Source organism: Eumetopias jubatus, unplaced genomic scaffold (assembly GCF_037043125.1).
Source record: "Eumetopias jubatus isolate StellerSeaLion01/CBP00866 unplaced genomic scaffold, mEumJub1_p1.0 scaffold_9, whole genome shotgun sequence".
NCBI lineage: Eukaryota > Metazoa > Chordata > Mammalia > Carnivora > Otariidae > Eumetopias > Eumetopias jubatus.
In genome coordinates, this window is record NW_028274815.1 from 7,263,622 (window position 1) to 7,286,995 (window position 23,374).

A 23,374-nucleotide genomic window follows, 5' to 3' on the forward strand; every position below is an offset into this window, starting at 1 on the left:
AAAATGCTTTAAATAATCTTTCCATTGGAAATAACTGGCAGTAGAGAAAGGTTTGTTAGTTGTAATGTGTCAGATAAAGAACAATACTACCTTAATTTTGCAGTATACTGCACTTGCTGGTGCTATTTTTATACAATGAAGCAATAGCCTTGCAGGAAGATAGTTTAATAATAAAACATTCAACTTCTTCGTTAAAAAAAGAATAATAATAATAAAATAACAGAATCAAGTAAACTAAAAAGCACACAGTAAAACCCAGTCCTTCTAAATTCAGGATGTACATGTGCTTGCTGGCTTCATAAGAGATTTTTCAGCGAGAGTCTCTCATTTCATCCCTTTGATTAGATTGGCGGGAAGTGGGACTTCTGGGCTGTGAGGTGTGGGAAATGGAAGGGCTGTGGGCTTAGAATTGAGAAGAAACAGGGTCTTTCTTGTCCTGCCGTGGTCTCAGGGACTTGGGTTCTCATTTCCCTAAATCCCTCCCACATCGAAGATGTTTGGATCTGGATCATTAATAAGAACCAGAGTTTAAGATATATTTGAACAACAGGGGGGGCAAGAGAGTGAGCTCTTTTTAGAGAAACAGCTTTCAACAATTTTGTAAATAAAAGCTGATAGACCAGTTTGGGTTCTTTCCAGAAACTTTATTCCCAAGCTATTTATTTCAGGTTCCTATTTTAAGTTTGTTTCTGGCAAAAGAAAAATAAAGGCACTCAACTACTTTCTGTTCTCTAGTAGGAAAATCTCAAACTTAGGGCGATCTGGGGCAGTAGGTCAGTCAGTGAATACATATTTATGGAGGGTTTACTGTTCCTACAGTGGGCACTGTGCTGGGTGTTTCAGGAAGTCACAGAGAGATACGGGGCTATGATCTTTATCAAGAAGCTACACATTTGTTTGCAAGAAGAGAAATTTGTGTTAAAAACCCCAAGTAGATCAGCGTGAGGTTTCCACTGATCCAAGCTGGGGACAGTCTGAGCATCAGAAAATAAAAATTGCAGTGGACCAGAACGCTTTAAATATAAATATATGAGATTATGGTGATGATGATGAGCTCAGAACTTCACTGATCATGATTGGGGTATGGGAATCAACACATTGTTTCAAAGATTTGCAAGGGAAAGAATTTTTTTTTAAAGATTTTATTTATTTATTTTTTTGAGAGAGAGAGAGAGAATGAGAGATAGAAAGCACGAGAGGGAAGAGGGTTAGAGGGAGAAGCAGACTCCCCGCTGAGCAGGAAGCCCGATGCGGGACTCGATCCCGGGACTCCAGGATCATGACCTGAGCCGAAGGCAGTTGCTTAATCAATTGAGTTGCCCAGGCGCCCGCAAGGGAAAGAATTTTTAAAAACATAACCTATACCAGGCAGTCAGTTGAGAAGCCCAGAAGGAGGGGTGATAGGAAGTTCATACTTCTTGGTGCTGGAGTGTGAAGCCCTGCTGTTTGTTTCTCCTCTGTGTCAGGCTGGCTGACTGCGGGTGAAGAGAAGACAGGTTCCTCTTTCCCACAGGTGACCACGGGCTGGGAGGTAGCCTGCAGAGTGAGCCAGAGGGTGGATTTGACCCCTGCCCCACGTCTTACCAACTGTGTGATCTCGGGCAAGTCTCTAATCCCTGTGAATTTCACCGAATTTATTCAGTAGATAATAGGGATGATAATATTAAGGCCTCATAGTGTTACCAAGTTAACTTGAACGAAGGCTTAAAGGCCACCTAATAGGCATTAACTGAAAGGGAATTCCCTCCCCCTGCCCTTTGGGTGTTCACTTAGAGCAGTATGGGCACTATTTTCGGGGGCACCATGTGGCTCCCAAAGCGACTTTGGCCTTTGCATTCCTGTTTCTCTCATCCAGTGGAGTGACCTCAGCCCCAGATGTCTGCTGTGGCTGTCACTACCTTCCAAAGCCACACTGGAGCTGCCCATGACTTGACCACCAACTTTCAAACAGTTATAAAAGAGCATGTGGTTTGAAAGGAACTTTCCTTCACCATTAACCATGTGTGCTAGAATTCTAACTGGAGTGACCTAGACGGTATGACCGACCCATCTCTGAAATGGAATTTTAAAAAATCTAAAACGTGGGCCCCTGGTTTGGGCTAGGGAAGCTGTTTTTCTTCGTGAAGAAACATCAGTACAGAGCAGAACAGTGGGCTTTGAGTGAGACGCACTTGGATTTGAAGCCCGGCTCGGCAGCTTGCTGGCCCTTGTTGCCCAGGACAACTTATTTGATCTCTTTGAGCCCTGACTTATTTTTACCATGATGAGAAAGAATTCATAGATCTTATCAAGTTGTGAGGTATGGAAAAAGCATACGTTGTCTGTGCTCCATAGAAATGACATCCGTGCCACTGTTAAGTACCGTGTGTAGTACTGTTGGATGTGTGCTGAGTGTGGCTGAACTCGTGTCCCCACACTTTTCTTTGATTCTTACCTTCCAAGGATTGCTAACCTTCACGTGGCTAAGACATTTGGCCATTTACCCACCAGAGTCACGTACTCCCTGCAAGGCATGGGCCTGGAACCCAGATCTGGGAGTTCTTCCGGCTCTGGTACACATTCTTCGGGGCCCGTATGTGTGTTTTTCTGTCTTATTTGCTGAGTGTGGTCTCAGAAATGCATTTAATTTATCCAGAACTCTCAGGTCCTTTTCTGAAATGTCAAAGAAAAAAACAAGGAAAAGGGCTTCAACAGTGAAATTAATTTTCGCTTCTGTTTGTGAGACCCACGTTGGAATCCCCAAAGGTCAGCACTGGAGGTCTAGGGCATAGCACCTTCCTGGTAAGATGGGTGGGCACGGCGTTCATGGATCCTAGGAATCTGGCTCAGGGTCAAGGGCTGCCCATCACAAACAAATGTTCCCCTCGTTTCCTCCAGTTACCAGGCCCAGGAATTGGCATTGGCTGACAGTGGTTTTATTTACCCAGGGAAGAATCTGATGGCATTCATATACAAGTTTACGCTGCATATCTGTCTGCCCTGTTGTGCCTACAAAGCAGTTGTGTTACATTTCTCGTTGAAATGAGGAAAACATAGAAATCAGGTGCCTGGGGCACCTGGGTGACTCATTCTGTTAGGCGTCTGCCTTCAGCTCAGGTCATGATCCTGGGGTCCTGGGTTCGAGTCCCACATCGGGCTCCTTGCTCAGTGGGGAGCCTGCTTCTCCCTCTGCCTGCCACTCCCTTTGCTTGTGCTCTCTCTCTCTGACAAATAAATAAATAAAAGTTAAAAAAAAAAAGAAATCAGGTGTCTGATGCAAACAACAGTTGTTTTATCATGGACTGGCTGGATTCACTTAAAAATGTCCGACCTAAAAGTGAGGGGATTATAGTCAACCACATTAACTTACTAGAATTACCTGCCCTCCCCTCCCGTTTCTGAGTTGGAGATCTGAGGCAGGATGATGGCTCTTACAGTTGGATAAGATCCATGTATGATTTTGATGTCCAACAGGGATTGGGAACCACTGAGCTGGAGACCCAGAATCCAGGATTCCGCATGTTAAAGGTGCTGTTTTAAGGCCTAATCATAGTAAAATGCCATCAGATGGATGACAAGGGTTTGCTTTTTTGTTGTCATTCAGACAACATGTGTGTTGTCTTGTATTTCAGGCACAAAGACAAGTAAAACTTAGTCCCTGTCCTCTAAATACTTCTAACATCGAGAAATATATTACCAGACAATTTCAATGTCCATGCTGAGAGTACGCACAGGAAAGTGTCAAAACCAGATACCAGGGGCACAGGGCAGAGTCATGGAAGGCTTCCTGGAGGAAGGAAAAATCTGTGGGATGTATATGAGTCAGGCGCCTGAGCAGAGGTTGCGTCTGAGCATAGCACAGAGGCACTCAATTGACCTTTGGCCCCAGCCTATGCTCCGAGGTCCACGGCTCTTGATGTGTGGAAATGAGAGCTGTGGCAGGTGGTTCCTGGTTAGGGCTGTGAGCCTCACACTAGAGAGGAGCAGGCCTCTCTTCCTGAGTTTCTAGGAGAGGGCTGAGTCCGTTGGCTGGACTGGTTCCTCCTGCCATCATGTAGGCCACGGAGGAGTCCTAGGAGATGTGGGAGGCATCGGGGTACCCTTGGAGCCTCATCTGATGTGCTGGGGACTGGGGGGCTTGTGCGAGGAGGCTCTTTCCGTTCTGGTTGTCGTGCTCCTTCCTTGGGATCCGTTGCCAACGCATCTGGATGTTGTCAGGACAGCAAAGTGATTTCTGTTCCTGGTGCAACTTGACTTTTTTCAGATTTGTATCCTGCTAATGTGTTCAGTTTTATTCACAACTTAGGAAAAAGCTGTTAAGGATGGGGTTGGAGAGGTTGCTATACTAACGGTACATCTCCCACTGCTGTTGTAGCTCACGTGGAAAACGAGGAGCAGTACACCCAGGCTCTGGAGAAGTTCGGGGGCAACTGTGTGTGCAGAGATGACCCAGATTTAGGAAGTGCGTTCCTGAAGTTCTCGGTGTTTACAAAGGAGTTGACAGCACTTTTCAAAAACCTGGTAAGTGTCTTCACGCACGTGCAGCTGTTGGGCCGCGTGTTAAATACCTGCGGTTCCCTTAGTCGGAAAGGTAGCTCCGTAGAGGATAGCCAAGTTGTGTCTGATCAGCTGCAGATAAATTTCAAAGCTCATGCGGTGCCTAAAGGAATTATATTTTCTATACCCATTAGGTGACTTTGGAGTAAATTTTAGAATTGTAATTCTTATGGCAACACGGCTTTTTAAATTCGAGTCAGCATTTTAAATGTGCACAGCTGTGGGACAAAATGGATAAATGCATTCATCTTCTTAAGGGCCTCTGACTTCAATTTTTAAGTTTCTAAACTGTGTAGAATTGTCTGTTTCTGGTAATTATGGTAGGCGTTTAAACTTACAATATTTAATAAATATGTTCCGGGCCTGTCTTACACAGCAAGGTAACCTATAATCAAAGCACAGAAATTGCCATGAACATTTAAAGGCCTTTTATGCTCCCAAATGCAGAGCCTTAAAAAAGTCACTTTTTAAGCAAGTGGGAACATGGAGTTGGGACTTCTTGCCTGCGGTAGGTGCTGGGTAACATGGGTGAATGGGGTTCTTTCTTGCGCTTGGCAGCTCTGTGCCTTCCACATTGTGGGAACAGAATTCTGAACAAGTGGGCAGCCTGAGAGCCTGTTTGTGACCCTGTTGCCTGGCTTCTTCCACAAGGGGAATATGCACTGGGATGGCCCCAGCCTCCCTTTCCTGTTTTTCTCCCCCAGCTTCTAAAGGTCATGGGTGACCAGAGCAGGTCAAGGTCGCAAACAGCAGCACTATTCTCATTTCTCCTGTGAGCAAGCAAATAACAAGTGAAAAAGTAGCTCATCGTTCTTGAAATGGTGATGATGGCGGGTTTGTACATCTGGCCTTGATGGGGCAGAAAGAAGGGAACATTGTGTACGTGTTAATAACGGGGAAGGGAAAGAACCAGATCCTTAAGGCTCTGGGTCTCTCTCCCCATCTTCACTTGTAAAAGATTTCAGTTGGAAATGGTAAAATTAAAAAGCCGTTACTGTGCTTAAGTTTTTTACTCACGCTCATTTGCAATCTCTGGGGGCTTTTATTGAGTTCATCACCCATTTCTTCCTGCTCCAAACAAGCTGCCAGTGAGCGTCCTGACGGGGGAGCCCTAGCCCCCCATCAACCCCCGCTCCCTGGACCCTTGCAGACATGCTTATTAGGCTTTCACCACTGAGTTAGACTGGAGGTTTTTTTTTGACCTGGAGAAACTGAATGGCCCCAGGGAAGACCTGTGGAAGGCTTCTTGGGACATAGCCTGCACCCCACTCTCCTAGCCCCTGAGTGGGTCGGCCCCATCCTGGCTCTGGGCACCTCACTCCTAAGTTTGAGCGAACAGCCTACAGAGTGAAAGAGACCAAAATAAGCAGAGAAAAGGACTTAGAGGAAACAGGGGTATTGCAAATAGCAGAAGGAAACTTTAAAGAAACTGCATTTCATTCCCCTGAGAGATTGGAGTAGATGTATCAGAGGGAAGGAGAAGGGACGAAGCTATGGTTAAAGGAAGGGGAGAGACAATTAATGTGAGAAAATATTAAAGCAAAAATCCAGTGACATGGTTGGGATAGAAGTCTGTCAGAAAATAGACCAAAAAACAAAGCAAACCAGAAAAAAGTGGAAAACAGATAAGAGATGAGGATTAATCCTTAAGGCCCGTCATTCAGCGGACAGTCTCCTCAGAGAGAATGGAAGACAGGAGACCAAGATGGTCCCTGAAACCCAACCACTCTCGTCTCCCGACTGAAGGCTGGTCAGAGCCCAGAACAGGGAGGGAGGAGGCCCCCAGGCATATCTCCGTGGGAAATTGCGAACAATATCTTCACACTTCCAGAAGGCACATGGTGGATTAGGAATCAGTGGTATTGGACGCCTCACCAGTAACACTGGAAACTTAAAGGCATGGAGCAAGGCCACTAACATCCCGAGGAACAGAATTCCAACCTGGAATTATAGCCAACCGAGCGTGAGAGTAGAATTAGAGACATGCAAGGCTCAAAAAGTTTAGCTCCTGTGTGTCATTTCTCTGAAACTCCTAAAGGGTGTGCTTTAGCGAAATGAAGAGGGAAGCCAAGAAAGAGGAAGAGGTGTGAGTCAGGAAACAGGATTGGGCCAGAAAGGAAGCGGCGGGAAGGATCCCCGCAGGATGAGCAGCACCCACCCCACCCCCCACCCCCCACCAGGCAGCTACTCTTTCCTCTCCATTCAGCTCCTCTCCAGACCTGGCTTTTCTTAGCTGTAGAATGGAGGTAATAGAACCACACCTGGTTTTGTGTATAGACTCCAGCCAATTGCTTTACACTCTTAATTTACTTAATTTTTACAACAGCTCCCAAGAGGGAGTCCGGGTTCTCCCCGCTCTGTAGATTATATAACTGAGGAGGCTCTGGGGTCTTTAAAGAGCTTGGGGTGGCCCCTGCTTGTGTGCCTGCAGGTGGAGGAGAGCCCACCTTAGCACTCCACACGGTGGAATCCCCAGGAAGCCAGCTTGCACTTCCTTATGAACATGAGCCACTGCACAGTTAAACGAAACTGCCCCTTCTTTTCTGGATTTTCTACGAAACTGAAGGCCGGGCAGGTCGGGACCTTGCAAAGGCTGCTTGGTCACTTTGAGCACTGCAGGACTCGGGAATCTGGGCCAGGCCCGGGTGGCTGCCCACTTTTCCACGGTGGTTACGGTAGGCCCCGGGCTAGGCATGAAGGGGACACTCGCTCAGTCCTCCTGACCGCTATGTAGTTCAGCTCCTGCTACTTTCGTCTGTCAATTAGTGACTTCCCGGGTCCGTAGTGAGCGAGCGACAGAGTTGCCATTCAAATTCGGCTCTTAAAACGCCAAATCCATACTGTGTCCATGGTGGTATTAAAGAAATTAAGGTTTCTGATCAACTCTTCTGGAGGGAAAAAGACCGAACAGGAGGGACGGTGGTGCGGGGAAAGCGTCAAGTGAAACACAGGCCAGGCGGAGCTGCAGTGGCCACAAGGCAGCCTCAGAGCCTCAGTTTCCCTGATGGTGGGAAAACCAGGCCCACTCAGGGCCAGCATCAAGAGGAAACCAGTGAGTGAGGAGGGTTCTTTGTCAGCTACAGCCCAGCACGCCAGTGACACCCTCGTGTCGTTAGAAGTCCTAGTGGTAGTAGCTTTGAGTCTGGGCGCTTTCCTTTGCTTTCAGCTTTAATTTATGGAGTTAGGGTTGTTGATCCTGTGTCTGGCAAAGATCAGAGAGAGGGAGAAAATCTCTTATTTGTGCCAAAATTAGATTCACCAGGCCTGATTTTCTGGGCCGGTGCCATTGGCAAAGCTGCCCAGCCACCGGAGCACCGAGTGGCCCCTTCTAAGAAGCTGTTGCTGAGAGCCAGCCGATTACAGGAGAATTCTCCTTTTTTGGTATTTTGTATACCATTCTTATTCCTATTTTTGGTCACATCTGTCCTATCTCTTATTTTTAAAGCCTTGCTTTTACTTTCTCTCAGGCAGTTAAAAACATTTCCGTTTTGGGTGGCTAAGATTGTCAATTCTCCCCTTGTCCAGAAAGAAGAATTACCACCTACCTGCTTTGCAGTGTGAGAGGGTATTTATAAAGCAGTTGGAACATCTCCAAAGAAAGGCCAACTTAACATAAAGTGAGATTTTTTTTACTAATGAGTGAGATTCTCACCTTCAGAGAGCCGATGAATTTTCTCTGCAGTTATGCAGGATAAGGGGAAAAACAAGGCAGCTCCAGAAATGTAACATGTGTGAAACTAAACTGGTTATAAAGTCAGCCCAATTTCTTAGGTTCTGTTCTTCTTACCAGATGGATGTGAGGATCCTGGAAAGATTTTCCAGGGATCACTTCTGTGCTGAGAGGTAGCTTTTTAACGAGTGGCTGTATTAGAGGACACATTGCTGAAAGGTCATTCCCAGAGATGCAGTCCCTGTCTTGGTTTCAGAGAATTGGGGGTGATACATACGTGCTCCCCATCCACAGAGCTGCCCCGGGTGGAAAGAGGGCCAGCGGATGCCCAGGGAAGGACGGAGTTCCGGTGTGAGATCTGGGGGCGGCCCTGGGGCTCAGGAAATCTCACTTCACTCTCATCGAAAGAGGAGTTTGAAAATTCCACCGACCAACATGCACCTAAGTCATGAATTTATTTTACGCAAATGATCGGCATTACAAGATATTCTAGCAGCAGAGTAAAGCACTAGTGAGGTTCTGTTGGGGTGTGGGGCAGCCTGCGGCCTTGTCCATGTGAGGTGGGCCAAGCCTGGCAGAGAGGCGTCCCACCCTGCTGTGTGGGTAACAGAACAGCCGTGTTCTCCTGCCACACCCTCCGTGTCCAGGTAAATGTGAGCTCAGTCTCCAGACTAACAGAGCGTATCTCACTGCTTCAAGTATGGAGAGCATCCTGCCAGGGGTCTTCACCCTCAGTACTTAAACTTACGTCTTCTCTCTCTCTCTCTCTTTTTTAAGGTTTTTTTTTTTTATTTCTTCATTTGAGAGAGAAAGAGCGTGCGCATAAGGGAGAGAGCATGAGAAGGGGAAGGGGGGAGGGAGAAGGACAAGCAAACTCCCCGCTGAGCAGGGAGCCTGACGCGGGGCTTGATCCCAGGACCCGGAGATCATGACCTGAGCCGAAGGTAGATGCTTAACCAGCTTAGCCACCCAGGCGCCACGTGTACTTCTTCTTTTTAACTTCATTTATTGAAAATGTCATAAATTAAAATGTCTTACACCGATCATAATTTTCTCTTTTTGGGAGGAAGACTTACCATTGTTTTGGGCATATATTAATGAACTACACTGAAATTTAGAGAACCCCTAGTATCTCGTACATGGTCTTTGGGGATCTCTGCCCCTAGACTGGTGCCAGACTACCCACTTTCCATTTCAGACATTTTAGTATCCTGACACTTTTTTTTTTTTAAGATTTTATTTATTCATTTGACAGACACAACGAGAGGGGGAACACAAGCAGGGGGAGTGTGAGAGGGAGAAGCAGGCCTCCTGCCCAGCAGGGAGCCCGATGGGGGGGCTCGATCCCAGGACTGTGGGACCATGACCTGAGCAGAAGGCAGACGCCCAACGACTGAGCCCCCAGGCGCCTGTATCCTGACATTCTTGTCTCTGGTAATTGCTGGGTTTTTACTGCTGCATGTGTCTGCCTCCAGTGTTTCTTGCTCCACAGCGCTGGGAGCTGGAGCACAGGAGGGCTCGGCTCACAGGCTTGTATGCAAAGTAAAAAATCTCTAAGCTTTGAGTGCGGAGGGCTAGAGAGCTAGGGGGACGGAGTTTGTGGACAGGCCTGCTGACGGTTACTCTGGATGACCAGAAGCCTTCCCACTGGCTTCTTAACTGGCCTAATATACAGTTGGAAGATCTTTGTCTTAGACTTGCAAGACTTCAGCCCTGTAAGCTGCTTCCTACGCTCTCAAATCCCTGACCAAAAATGAAAGCACATCCTTCGTTTGACCAGAACAACAAAAGCAGTAAAGCTAATGTGAGAGCCTGTGTCTTGGTTATAGCACAGACACCTAATATTTGTGAATGTACTTTGATACTGTTTCTTTCCTTTTCCTTTTCTTTTTTTCTTTTGGAATGGCAGGACTACCTCATTGTCTTCCCCCCGATACATGGACCTGTAGAAGTGAGAGAACATGGGAAGAGCTGGTGTGGGAACTAGGCTTCCAGAGGGAGGAGAGCTGAACTGAGGGGGTGACAGATCGCCTGCTGAGTACCGGGTCCACTCTGGCACTGTTCAGGTGCTGAGCGCTGCCCTCTGGCCAGGGGCACAACAGACGCTTTTATTAGAAACAGTGCGTGCTCCGATGGGCACGGTACAAATGCCACAGAGCCCTGAGGGTGCGGCCCCTGCCTTGGGTCCTTGCGTCCCTGGGGTGGAGGTGGGGCGGGGGAGTCCTGTGGGGCGTCACAAGGTGTCCTTGGGTCCATCTGCACATGGGCATGATGGCAAGGTTTATGAACACGTGCCTCGCACATGTCTGTAGTGACTTGTCAGATGCATGGAGGATGCACTGTTAGGGACTCCAAACAGGGTTTGTCTCTGTTCTCTCTCACCATCCTGTGTTTTCTCCATTGTTGGCTAGTAAAAGGGACAACCGCCATGATGTAGGGACCTCGAACTTTAAAAGAAGCTTTTGTGAAATCTAAGAATGTGTGGTCAGACGGGAGTAGGAGATGTGGATGAAGGCGGAGGGTCAGCTGTCCTGGCAGCCGCAGAGCAGGAAGAGATGGCCAGATGAGCGGCCACAGGGACCTATCTCTTGCCTGGGTAAAAGCAGGGGACAAGTTGCAGTAGCAGGAGGAGAAGCTGTAGGTGGAAGAGACAGCAGGCAAGGTTGATGAGGAAAGGAGAAAGTGACAAAGGGCTAGAGCTGGTGGCTGGAGGAGCTTGATGGTACAGAAGGGGGGTCTGTGAGCTGTCAGAGCTCTGCTTCCCGTGTCTCCTCCTGTCGGTGGGGTGCTCCGCCAGGAGTCCGGCCCCTGCCCCTCCGTGGGGAGTTGTCAGCGAATTTGTGTAGATAAATTCCAGGTCCTAGCTTCTCCATGTACATTCCCCTTTCTTTGGGAATTTTCAGCTATTAATCAGTCATTCCCTAATATCGAAAACTTGGCAAAACATACCAGTGCTTGCATACCCCAGATTCCAGTTTACAAAGCATTTGGACATTGTGTCATCCCCGCCCCCAGAGGCCCTAGCCTTGACTCAAGTGGAATCACCTGGGGCTTCTCAGAGATGCAGACTCCCAGGCCCTTCTCTAGGCCTACTGCACCAGAATCTGCACTTCATAAGATCCCTAGGGGATGAGTAGGCACCTACAGTTTGAGAAGCAGCTAGAGCAGAGGTTCTCAAAGTGCAGTCCCTGGAACTTGTTAGAATAAAAATCACGGCCCACCGCCACACCTACTGAATGGTGGTTCTCAAACTTTGGGGCAGCGGCAGCACCTGGAGGGTTGTTAGAACACTTGGTTGGGCCCATTCCCAGAGGTCCTAACCATGTGCACCTCTACAAAGTTTCCCCGTGACGCCGACCTCAGCGGGAGCTGGCTACCATTAGAGGACAGCCAGGTGAGGCTTACCCCCGGGGACATGGAGATGGTTATGCTTGGGCCTCACTGAGGCCCTCAGGTATCTCCCAGCCTTGGATTCTAGGAGGCAAGAAGTTTGAAAAGGTGCTTTCATTTTTGGTTGATGGCTTCATTTTCATGTGCTGTGGGCTTCTGGAGACATTGTGGAATTCTGGATAGTTCTGGTGCTCCCCCAGTGCCTCGGAGTCGGCTGTCTGCGGGTTTTCAGCATGGCTGCAGGTAGGCTGAAGTGTGCAGTTTCAACACCTAGCCTCTAATGGAAAAGAGGAGCAAAGGGTGACTATTTTCTCTCCACTTAGAACCTGAAAGATCCAAGCAGTGTGACTGGCGGAGACGTAGCGGGTAAGGCAGAAACCAGCAGCTATATCCCGTTGTGTCTCTGGTGTGAAACTCGCCAGTGTGTGTTTTTGGCAGCTGGCTGGTTTTGATCTCTCAGTTTGTGTTAAACTTAACTCAAGATCAGCGTGGGCTCCCCCCTCCTTTTAATCATACAAACCAGCAGAGTGGTTCTGCTGCCAAAGAAGGCGGTCTGGGAGCATGTGTTCGCCGGTGCCCCGCGTGGGGGTGGGTGCGGGATGGTAGACCCCAGCCAGCACTGTCGCCTAGCCAGGGAAGAAGTCTCTTCACAGATCCCAGGAGCGAAAGTGACCTGGATGGTTCTCCTGATGAACTGCTTGTGCAACAAGGAACTAGAAGGCAACTCTGACATAGGCGGCTCCTCAGAGGGAAGCCTCTATTCAGCCTCCCAGCTCCTTCTGCTCCTGTCTTGGGGCGTGTTTGAGTCCCTCTCTGGCAGCGAAATGCTGGGACAAGCTCTGCCTTCAGCCTCTTGGCTCAACTCTGCTTCTTAGTGGGATCTGGGGGCCAAGTGGGTAACTTAGCCCTCTCTTGCTTTGCGAATTTGTAAAATGGGGATAACTTGCACCTACTTCTCACAATAGTTTTAAGGGTTAAATGAGGTCAAACGGCCCAGTGCCATTTAGGGATTTAGACCATTTTACCTAATACCTTCTGCCTTCTCCAAAAACCTCTTTACCTGGGTGCCTATTCTTTCAGATAAACAGTCTTTGGAAAGCACATAGAAAACTTCTTTGAATCCACCAGGCACACTGCTGCCTCGGGCCTTCATGTTAGGAATTCCCTCTGCCAAGAATGTTCTTCCACCGGGTTCTCCCCTGGCTCTGTGGCTCCCTTCCTCTGCTGCTCAAATGTCACCTTCTCAAAGGGACTTCCAACCACAATTTGAGAGTCCCATCCCACAAATCATCATAGCACCTTTATTTGTAAGATTTGTAGTAGCCCCCAAACTGGAAATAACTCCGAAGTCTGTGAGCAGGTGTTGGGACAAGCTGATTGTAGTCTCTCCAGACCGTGGGGCAGTGCTCAGCGAGGAACAGGAGTGGACTGTTGATGCCCCAGCACGGATGGCTCTCCAAGTAGGAATGCTCACTCTCAAAGCAGATACGAGGCATCCACAGAGAGAAGTGCATGTCACATGATCCCAGATGTGTACAATTCCGGGCAATGCAAACTATTCTCTGGTGACAGAAGTAGATCAGTGGCTGCCCAGGGACTGAGGAGCTGGGAGATGGGGATTGCAAAGGGGGGGGGCACAAAGAAACTTTTAGGGGGATGGATATGTTCACTATCTGGATTTTGGCGATGGTTTGATGGGTGTATGTGTATATATGTCATGACTTACAAATTGTACACTTTAAAATGTGGGTAGCATATTATATGTTGATTATACCTTAATAAAGCTGCTTAAAAATTTGTTTAAGCTATTGGGTTAAGGCATTGCTGTTCAATAGAACTTTTGCATGGATGGAAATGGTCGGTATCTGCTCCCATATAATAAGCCACTAGCCACGTGTTGCTCTTGAGCACTTGAAATATGGCTAGTGCAACTAAGGAACTCGATCTTTAACTTGATCTAATTTTAATCCATTTAAATGTGAGTGAGTGTGTGTAGCTAGTGCCTAGCACATTGGACAGCACAGGTGTATGGCCTTTCCTGCTACTGTAACGCGCCTAGCAGCACCATCCACACGCCCTCCTCGGTCTTAGGCTCTGGCGCCCGGAAAGAACTTGAAGTTTCCTGCAGGTGCTGACTGTTTCATACACACTTATGCTTAGTAATAGTGAAACCTCTGCAAAGAATTATGCCCTTATTTGAGGTCTGAGGTCTTTTGCACCCCTCCACCCTGACAAGGAGGTGCTGGGCCTTCTTGTGGTTGGTCATTCTTTGAAGCCTTGCTTTTACTTACTTAATTCTGTGATTGAGCCACATTTGCTCACGTTAAAAAGAAAAGAAAAACACCACAGATCTCAAAGTGTCGTCTGCCTCAGGCTTCTCATGAATGAGGCAGATTAAAATAAACTTACATGACACAGATAAGTCTCAGTGAGATTCTTTGGCCATGTTTTATATAGCGATACATTGGCCTTTTAAGGACAAGCTGATTATCCCCAAAGAGAATTGGACTCTATTAAGGATTTTGAGGGGAGCCCTGGGAAGACCTATTGTTTTCTAGATTCAGGCCTGGAGGTAGGAAGTTTGCCCAGCAACTTTCCCGGTTGTGATTCTCTCCTCTCGTGCTGCTTCTTAAAAATCTGAGAATCCTGTCTAGGTTCAGGCTTCTAGATGGATCCCCTTGGGCAAGATCATTTGGCAGAGCCATCTTGCTCATTGCCTAAGTCAAGGAGGAGGCAGCACTGAGGTTCCCAGGCGAGTTGTACAGTGGGACCAAGATGGAGCCTTGGCTGGGTCAGCAGCAGGTGGTCACCAGTGACAGAGCTAAAGGAGCAGGTGAGATGGTGCCCTTGGGAGCTGAGGAAGCATAGGAGGGAAAGTGGAAAGGTTTTACAGAGTATGGAAGTGACAAAGCTAAGGACAAGGAATTTTAAGGAACCCCCCCCCCCAACAACAACAAAAAAAATAGGAAGAATAGCATGGAAAGGTGGCTGTTGCCTGGCTCTGTCTTCCCCCAACCTCCACTCATCTCCTTATCTTGTCCATGTTCGTTCACCAGTCGGTGGCAGTCGCGTGCTCAGGTTGTTCTTGATCTCTGCTAGCTAGCCCGGTCTGCCCCACAACTGAATCATTTTATTTCTCCTTGTGAGATTACAGACCTTTGACTACTTACTGACTCATCTTGTCAGACTTTTCCAAGTGAAGACAGGAAGAGAAAGAAGGGAGGATTGTTACTTTCAAGATTGCCTATTTGCAGGGTGCCTAGCCGGCTCAGTCAGAAGAACATGCGACTCTTGATCCCAGGGTCATGAGTTCGAGCCCAAGTTGGATGTAGAGATTACTTAAATAAAAACTTTAATAATAATAAAAAAAGATTGTTTGCTATTGGTATTAGATCCATAGTCAACAGCAGCAATTGAACTTAATAATTTATAATCAGATCATGCTTCGTGTTTCAAAAAGCCATTTTATAAAATATATGTGTTGAAAATAAGAGTGTAAGAGAAAGCCCAGTACTTGCTTGGCACTAAGGAAGTATTCTGGTTGGATTACCCAGGGATAATTTAATTCTTCCCATAGATCATAAAAATTTCATTACTCATGAATTGAGGCCAAGGCTGCTGAGCACAAGGATGTGTACTAGTTTTGCCTGTGGTTTTCACCCCTGTTGGCCAGAATAGAAGGTAGTTCGTTTGGCTGTGGCCCTGGGGCCCGGGGCTGCCCCAGCACACAGTCAGAGAAAGATTCAGAGCCCAACCTTCATACCGCAGGGCACTCTTGCCAAGACAGAGCATCTGGGCTCCAGGGCTCACGTTCTCTAGCCCAGGCAGAGATGAGAGCAGTCATTTCCTGAGACGCTCACCCTGAGTCAAAATGCCTCTGTGCTATGCGGTTTGCATACACGGAGCCTGTAAATGCAGAGGCTCACGTCCAGGAGTACGAAGCTGGATTAATGACGTCCAGGAGTACGAAGCTAGATTAATGTATCCATTGATGGGGATTCTCTTTATATTTGTAATCGTGTATTTCTTTTTTAAAAAAACAGCTTTATTGAATTATATTTTACATATCGTAGATCTCACCCATTTCAAGTATACAAGTCAGTGATTTCTAGAAACTCTACCAAGCGGTGTAGCCGTGACCATACATCAGCCTGGTGACAGTTTCTGCCCCCAGTAAGGTCCCTCATGTCCTCTCACAGTTAACCCCCAGCCCCAGGCAACCACTGATCTACTTTCTGTCTCTTTTGTAATAATTAAGCTAATTATTTTCTGACAAGAGAAGTAATAGTTTCTTATTTTAGATCATTTGAACAACTCTGGCAAGAAAAATCCCCTGGAGCGAAGGCCAGAACCCCTTTGGTCCATCTGGCACCCAGACTTCTCAGCATTGTCTTCCCTGCCCCTCTGCTCACATGGCTGCCGTGGGCCTTTGCCCACTTCCCCACCCTGGTCCTTCTGCCCAGGATAGCTTCTCCCCATTTTGCAAGACGAAATGCTCCCTCTTTTGAAGGTCTATCCCACATAACCCCCGGTCAGCAAAGATTTCCCTGGTGTCCAGACTAAAAGTAATTTTCTTTTCTTAGAAATTCCATGGTGCTTTATTTATGGCTCTTCGGAGTTTTCACAGGGGAGTTTGCTTACTTAATTGTGGGCTTTATTTTTCCTATTAGACGGTGAGTTCCTGGGGACTGAGGTTCTGTCTAGTCCATCTTTGTCTGCTAACCCTCTGTGCCTCTTCAGCTTCATCCCTGTCACTCCCTGAGGACCCTGTGCATCTCCCTAGCAGCTGTAGTGGCTGTGTCCTGTCCTGGTCACAGTAGGCCGTGGGCCCATCCACGGCATCATGGCGTGTCCTGTCTCGGTCACAGTAGGCCGTGGGCCCATCCACGGCATCGTGGCGTGTCCTGTCTCGGTCACAGTAGGCTGTGGGCCCATCCATGGCATCGTGGCGTGTCCTGTCTCGGTCACAGTAGGCTGTGGGCCCATCCATGGCATCGTGGCGTGTCCTGTCTCGGTCACAGTAGGCTGTGGGCCCATCCATGGCATCGTGGCGTGTCCTGTCTCGGTCACAGTAGGCCGTGGGCCCATCCACAGCATCGTGGTGTGTCCTGTCTCGGTCACAGTAGGCTGTGGGCCCATCCATGGCATCGAGAGTGAAAGCAAGCCAGCCCGATGGATAGCTGTCGGTTTCTAACTTTACTGTTTCACTCTAGATACCAAAGCTTAGTTTACCTCTCTTGGACGTAACACCTGTGTATCAGTACCTGCTTTCTTACTTGAATTAAATAACAGTCTTAAAATAGATTTGTAAACCAAATTGTGCATTCTTTCCCCCTGCTGTAGAGAATCTTGTTTTCCTCACTTATCCATCCATACAATCCAACTTACACATGCCTCTTGTAACAAACCCACTAGACTTCTTTCTAGTAATAAGATTTTTAATCTGCGAGCACCTTGTTCTTTTTTTCCCCCCAACCCACTGTGTAATTGAGTTGTGCTGGTGCCTTTGGCTCAGCCTGCCACCTGGGCAGCTTTGATGTTCCCCCTTCGGGCTGTGTTTGCTGCCCTTTCTTGCACTTGCCTTGTCCAAGAGGGCTCTGTGTTGGCTCCTCTCTAGGCAACGTTCAGGACCAAATTGATCTGTGCCTTTGACTCTTAGCCATGGCTCTTCGTGACCGTGTGGATGAATGGGCAGTGTCACAAGGCTCAGTAACTGGGACAGGCCGCTCTTGCCCAAGCACAGGTTGGCCCTCCCGGCTGCTCAGAGCCAGTCGTTGTCTCTCTACAAGGAGCCATTGGTGTCTGTACAGAGAAAAATACGCAGCATGTGCTATGTCTTAGACTTTCTGTGTTCAGTTCTTGGTGTGTATATCTTTATTCTTCCTCTTGAGATGGCAAGCATTGTGTTTTTATCTTTGTAGCCAGGTAGTTGCTGCCTATAAAATAGATGCTCAGTAAATACATGATGGACAGATTAATGAATTCACATATACATTTGCTCTATGACGTTTAGTTTAAAGGTATCAATATATCTCTAGAGTCTGTCTGTTATGTATTAGATGCTCAGAAAAATACTTCAGTATATTGATTTACTCAGTCTGTGTTTCTCAAGCACCCGCTCTGGGCCAAGCCCTGTGCTAGGTGCCATGGAGAATATAAAATGAAGTATGCTTAAAGCTGTCCTTTAGGATGTATGATGTGAGACTGCTGAGGTGAAGCGGGGTAGGACCTGTCAAGCGCCTGAAGAAATTAAAAATATATATATATTGGAGGATTTGGAAGGGAGGGATCACTTCCTCCTGGCAGCTGGGCGGGGGTGTGTGTTAATGGAGAAGGTAGCATCTGGGGAAAGCCTGACGGATGGGAAGGGAAGGCTTTGGAGTGGGGGGGTGTGGGAGGACACTCAGCAGGGTAGAGCAGACTGAGCGCATGCAGAGAACAGCAAGGACTTCCACTTGGCCAGATACAAAGATGAAAAATGGCGAAGGAGGTTGGACTGTGGAAGGTCCCAAGGGCAGGAGTCGGTTTAGCCTTTATCAAGGACACCACTCCAGATGAATCTGACAGCACTGCAGAGGAGGGGGTGGGTCAGGCAGAGAGCAGGGACCAGTGGCCAGGAGCCTCAGTCCAGAAAAGGGGCAGAGAGACCCATCCAGGAACATGGTGGCAAGAATGGCAAGTGGGGAGTTCGTGGGTGAGCAGCTGGTCCGCAAGGCAGAGCAGAGCGGAGCCCGGTGGGAGGGACCTGCCAGAGGCAGCCGGGTGGGCTTGCGGTGGCAGCGGGCTTGGGCACGTAGTTGCCAGCAGGCGTCCTGGCCGGGGTGGAGGTGTGGAAGGAGACAGGCGTGTGGCAGTCTGCCCTCGGATTCCCCCCTGCCACGGTTTACAGTGCAAGCCAGGTGTGTTTGCGTTAGAGATGATTCACCAGCACGGCCCTTTGTTTGCCACTGTTCCTTCCAGTCATCCGAAGACCTCGCCTTAAACTCCGCTTCTTGGTGTTTAAAAATCTAACTCTTCAGGCTAATCCTCGCAAGTCCCTGCTGATTACAGTGTGCCTTGGAGGGCTGCCAGGTACGTGACAAACGTTGAGTTGTGGAAGCCTCAGACAAATGTTACCCAAAAAAGGCATTTCTGAAAGGACGGTCATGAATCGGTCATTCATTTGGCAGGATTGGTGGTTTGGTGCAGGCATTGTCACACACCTCTGCAGGTATTTTTCAAGTCAATTTCTTCCTCCCATTTTGAGGTTTCATATGCCGAATAATATATGAAAATCAGATCCCATGTTGCCTGAAAAATTATGCCTAGAGTTGGTTTTCCTATTCAAGGTAATTCTACTAAAATTAAAAATTTCCTCTGCTCAGTGGTAAGAATAAATGCACATGGTTCCAAAGTTCTTACTTGTCTCTCCTCTTTTATAGGCCCATAATCTATGTGTGTGTATCCCAAAGTGACACATGTGCCCCAAGGCCCTGGCATTGCCAACTGGCAGTTGCGTTGACTTACGGCAGTGGTGCGCTAAGCTGGGGAGAGGAGAAAGTAGATCCTCAGCTGATTGCCGAGGAGGGACTGCATGGGCCTCAGAACACAGGGAGCCAGTACCTAACTATCCCCGACTGAAGCTTGGTGTCTTAGCTTCCCACATTTGAGGCCAGCAGGGACAGCCTTGCTTGCCGTGATTGTGCTCCAAGTGTGTGTCAGGAGGGTTTGGTTCTAGTCAATTTAATCCGTGGTGACAATGTGCTAAGCCTCCGTCCCTGGCCTTCTTGCTTCAGGGAGAACAGAGCAGCTCAAGACCTCCCTCCCCCCTTTTCTCATTTTTCTCCTTTTCCAGCAACACACACACACACACACACACATACACACACACCACACGTCCTACATACACCCCACACCTCACACGCACAACACATGCAACACACACATTCGTTTCTTTTCCTCTCTCTGAACATTGACTCCTACACATTAACCAAGAGATGCAGGTCCCCTTCATTCTCTTCTTCATTCTGAGTTCCCCTGTGGGGGGCTTTTCTGGGGAGATTGCGATCTGTGGGCCCTGAGACTTCGGTGAAGTGTAACCCAGCACATTGGAGCTGTGAGTGAGAGCAGGAAGTGTGTGTTTGTGAATTCTATTTGGTATCTTTAAAGTGGTTCTGTCAATGATTGTTTTGAAATAATTTTTCTTCGTCATAATGATGATCTTTTCACAAACTTCATAGTTTAATAGAAGGCTATTGTTGTGAAGAATAGACAAATACAGACTTTCTGTGAGTTATGTTTTTATTTGCAAAGTGTGACCACCATGAGGAGCATAGAAATGAATAAGGCTGTCCTGCTTGTGCCGGCCAGGTTTTCAGGGGAGGTTAATTATTACCAGGTGTTCTCTAACATCTTGCTGTCCTTACTTCAGATTAAAAGGACATCGAGGGGCGCCTGGGTGGCTCAGTCGTTAAGCGTCTGCCTTCGGCTCAGGTCATGATCCCAGGGTCCTGGGATTGAGTCCCACATCGGGCTCCTTGCTCGGCGGGAAGCCTGCTTCTCCCTCTCCCACTCCGCCGCTTGTGTTCCGGCTCTTGCTATCTCTCTGTCAAATAAATAAATAAAATCTTTTTTTTAAAAAAAAGGACATCGAATAAGAATTTTGTTTGTTTGCTTTTTAGATTCAGAATATGAACAACATCATCTCCTTCCCTCTGGACAGTTTGCTGAAAGGAGACCTGAAAGGAGTGAAAGGGGTAAGCCGTCGACCACCCAGCTCACTGGGAACAGTCATTGGGGGACGTAGAGTCGCGGTCATGCTGGCCTGTCAGGGCACAGCACACACGCGCCTTCCTCCTGGATGGCGTGATGGCTTCTTGCTGCCTCAGTTTCCCTTGATCTGCTACGTTGGCACTACCTTTCAGTCATACCGATGGTGCCCCAAGGCCTTTCTGGTCACCCTGCTGGTGCTGTAACTGTGGGAAGGGGAGGAGGGTAGGAAGAGAAAGAAGCAGCTCTTTTGGAGCCTGTGAATGGTTTTCACTCTCTATCAGTTGAGCAGGGAAGCCTGTGCAGGGAAGTGTGGTTTTCTGGCCGGTGTGTCACTGGCTGACCACTGGCCAAAGGGTCCTTGCTAGGACGTAGTTTCCCGGCAAGAGAATCTGCACCAGTAAGGCTTGAGCGGACTTTCTTTTTCTGTCCTCTGAAGGACATTCACTGTTCAGGAAGCACCTTGCTGTGAATTGTTTCACGAACATGTGAGTGAGGAAGTCGGCTTGAGTGGTATCTGTACCAGATGCCGAGCAGTAGCTGCTTTTGCATGTTGTTGGCACAAACAGATATGTGATCTGAAAGGCAGATGATTGTGCCCCAGTTCTTAGATCAAATTCTCTGATTGGATCTGCACGTGATTCCCAGTCACGTTTGGCTCATCTGGAAGCCCAGGCTGGCCAATCTCCACGACCTCTGCAGAGACCTCTCAGTATTTACTTCCCAGAGCATGCCAGGAGGGCTGTTGGGGCAGGGAGCACTGGGCCTGGCCAGCCGTTAGGACACTGAGGAACATTCCTCATCGTCCCGGACTGGGGTCCTAGAGAACATGTCAGCCAACTCAATTTAGCCAGCAGAACGGGAGGGCAGGGCACATGAGGCAGAGGGACGCACATGCAGGTAGGGAGAAGCGTGACAGGGTGCTGCTCTTGAGGCTTTTTTGTATGGTTTGATGCCCTGAGTCCGGGGAGGTGCAGGAGTGGGAGATGAGGCTTCCAGGGTGGGAAAGATTAGTTCATGGAAGGCCTTAGATGCCGGGCTAGGAGCTTTGGCCTTGTCATAAGGCCAGTGAAAAGCCAAAAAATACAAAATAAGCCCCCTCAAAGGAGGTTCTTTCTTACAAAAGAACCCTGTTAAAGGGAACGTGAATGGGGGGAACCACTGGATAGAATTTTCCAGTGGCTCAGTATGCTTTTGAGCCAGGCTTTATCAGAGCGTATGAGGTCCTAAGTTCCAGATAGAAGAGTAGAATCAGGAGACCTCAGGAGAAGGTGTAGCTGGGCAGTGTGTGCGTGCTGGGATTTTCCACTTGCTCTGTGTGCGTGTGGCATGGCTGCTGGTCGCATTCAAAGCCTGAGCTCTAAGTTCTTTATTTTTCATGGAATAGTATACATCATTTATTACAGAAATTAATGCTCCTTTCAGGACTAGTCTAGGAATAAGTAAGTTGTCTTGCCCAGAAGTTAATATTAGTTCTGTTTAATTTATGCCTCTCCGTTTACAGGATCTGAAAAAGCCTTTTGATAAAGCTTGGAAGGACTATGAAACAAAAATGTGAGTGTTTCCATTTTTTTAAAATGTAGGTAATTTGAGATCTTAATTTTAAATTGAGCTTTTATTGCTTGAAGGTATTTTCTAAATAAACCTTTAGCCACTTAAACCCGTGTTGCTATGGTTCATTACGATGCCAGATGCTTTCACACTCGGTGTCTAAATTTCAGTGATGCCGTGGACCTCTTCAAACGAGTTTTTCCTGGTCCCTTTTCTGTGATGTCATAATGGTTACAGAATGTTATTTTCAAGAAAGCTCATTGAAGGACATTAAGGCCAGGTTTTGTTGACAGGTGTTTCTTTCCCTTTAAAAAAAAAAACAAAAACGCTTTCCCCACTTTGTCACCGTTTACAACGGCAACACAGTTTTTGGACTTCATCTTCCTGGTGATTTGCAAGAGCTGTCTGCTTGTAGCTCTGTGTCTGAATTTCCCTAAAACACCAGTCCTTTGGTGTAGAAAGAGAGAGAAAAGAGGCATCCCACACTAGCCTTATCTGATCGCTTCATCTGCCAAAGGAACACGAAGAAAGGGTCAGTTGGTTCTTGGACGTGCATCACGGTTTCCACTGAAGATGGTACTGCTCCTGGTCCACGTCAGTCATCGGCACGTTTCAGATCATAGTCTCTCCTTCCCAGCGTGGGAGGGTTTAGCTCGCTGGGATTGGGTTGGTGATTGTGGGGATAGTGGTTTCAATTACTGTAAATACTTGAGAGACAGAAAATATTTTTAAATGTCTTATGTTTGCTTTGTAATTACTGTGCATTGGATAACAATGTAGAGTTTTCTGAGTGGAAATAGAAACTTTAACATGAAGCCATCTGGTAAAGTGAGAGGTGTTAAGAAGAAAGCTGTTCCAGATGTAGCTCTAAGTATTTAATTGGACTTGGGATGTGTGTGTGTGTGTGTGTGTGTGTGTTTGTGTGTGTTTGTGTGTGTGTGTTTTGTTTTTAAAACCAGCCTTGGGGAACGCCTGGGTGGCTCAGTCAGTTAATGGCTCAGATCATGATGCTGGGGTCCTGGGATCAAATTCTGCATCCAGCTCCTTGCTCAGCAGGGAGCCTGCTTCTCCCACTGCCTGCTGCTCCCCCAGTTTGTGCACATGTGCCCTCTCTGACAAATAAATAAAATCTTTAAAAAAATAAAATAAAATAAAACCAGCTTGGGTGAAGGATCACAAACTCAGGAATACCAAACCTTTAATATTTGTCCCCTCCTGGAAATCTTAAATTTCCATACCCAAATTTCCAAACTCAGAGTTGCCTGGATCCCCAAAATCCGGATTTCACTGATGGTATATATTCACATATAAGCCCAGATAGTGTTAGAGTACCTTGAAGGTCTGTCCAACCAGAGAAGCTGCTGGCCCTTAGTGTCCTTCCTCTGCACACCCATGCAGTGCACTCGACAGGGAAAGGATCTTTGTAGACAGGAAGCCAAGACTCGGTGCTTTGCTCCTGGTCAGCTGGCGAGAGGGTCA

The 23,374-nt window shown here is 47.7% G+C and overlaps 1 protein-coding gene across 1 annotated transcript in view; it reads left to right on the top strand.

Moving 5' to 3' along the window:
* The window catches only part of ASAP2 (ArfGAP with SH3 domain, ankyrin repeat and PH domain 2), a 168,339-nt gene that overhangs the window by 74,496 nt on the left and 70,469 nt on the right, over positions 1-23,374 (top strand). The window contains exons 3-5 of the mRNA XM_088026308.1: positions 4,355-4,500; positions 20,257-20,331; positions 21,849-21,898. Of these exons, the coding sequence (XP_087882434.1) occupies positions 4,355-4,500; positions 20,257-20,331; positions 21,849-21,898 (271 nt within the window). The remainder of the gene's footprint in view (positions 1-4,354; positions 4,501-20,256; positions 20,332-21,848; positions 21,899-23,374) is intronic.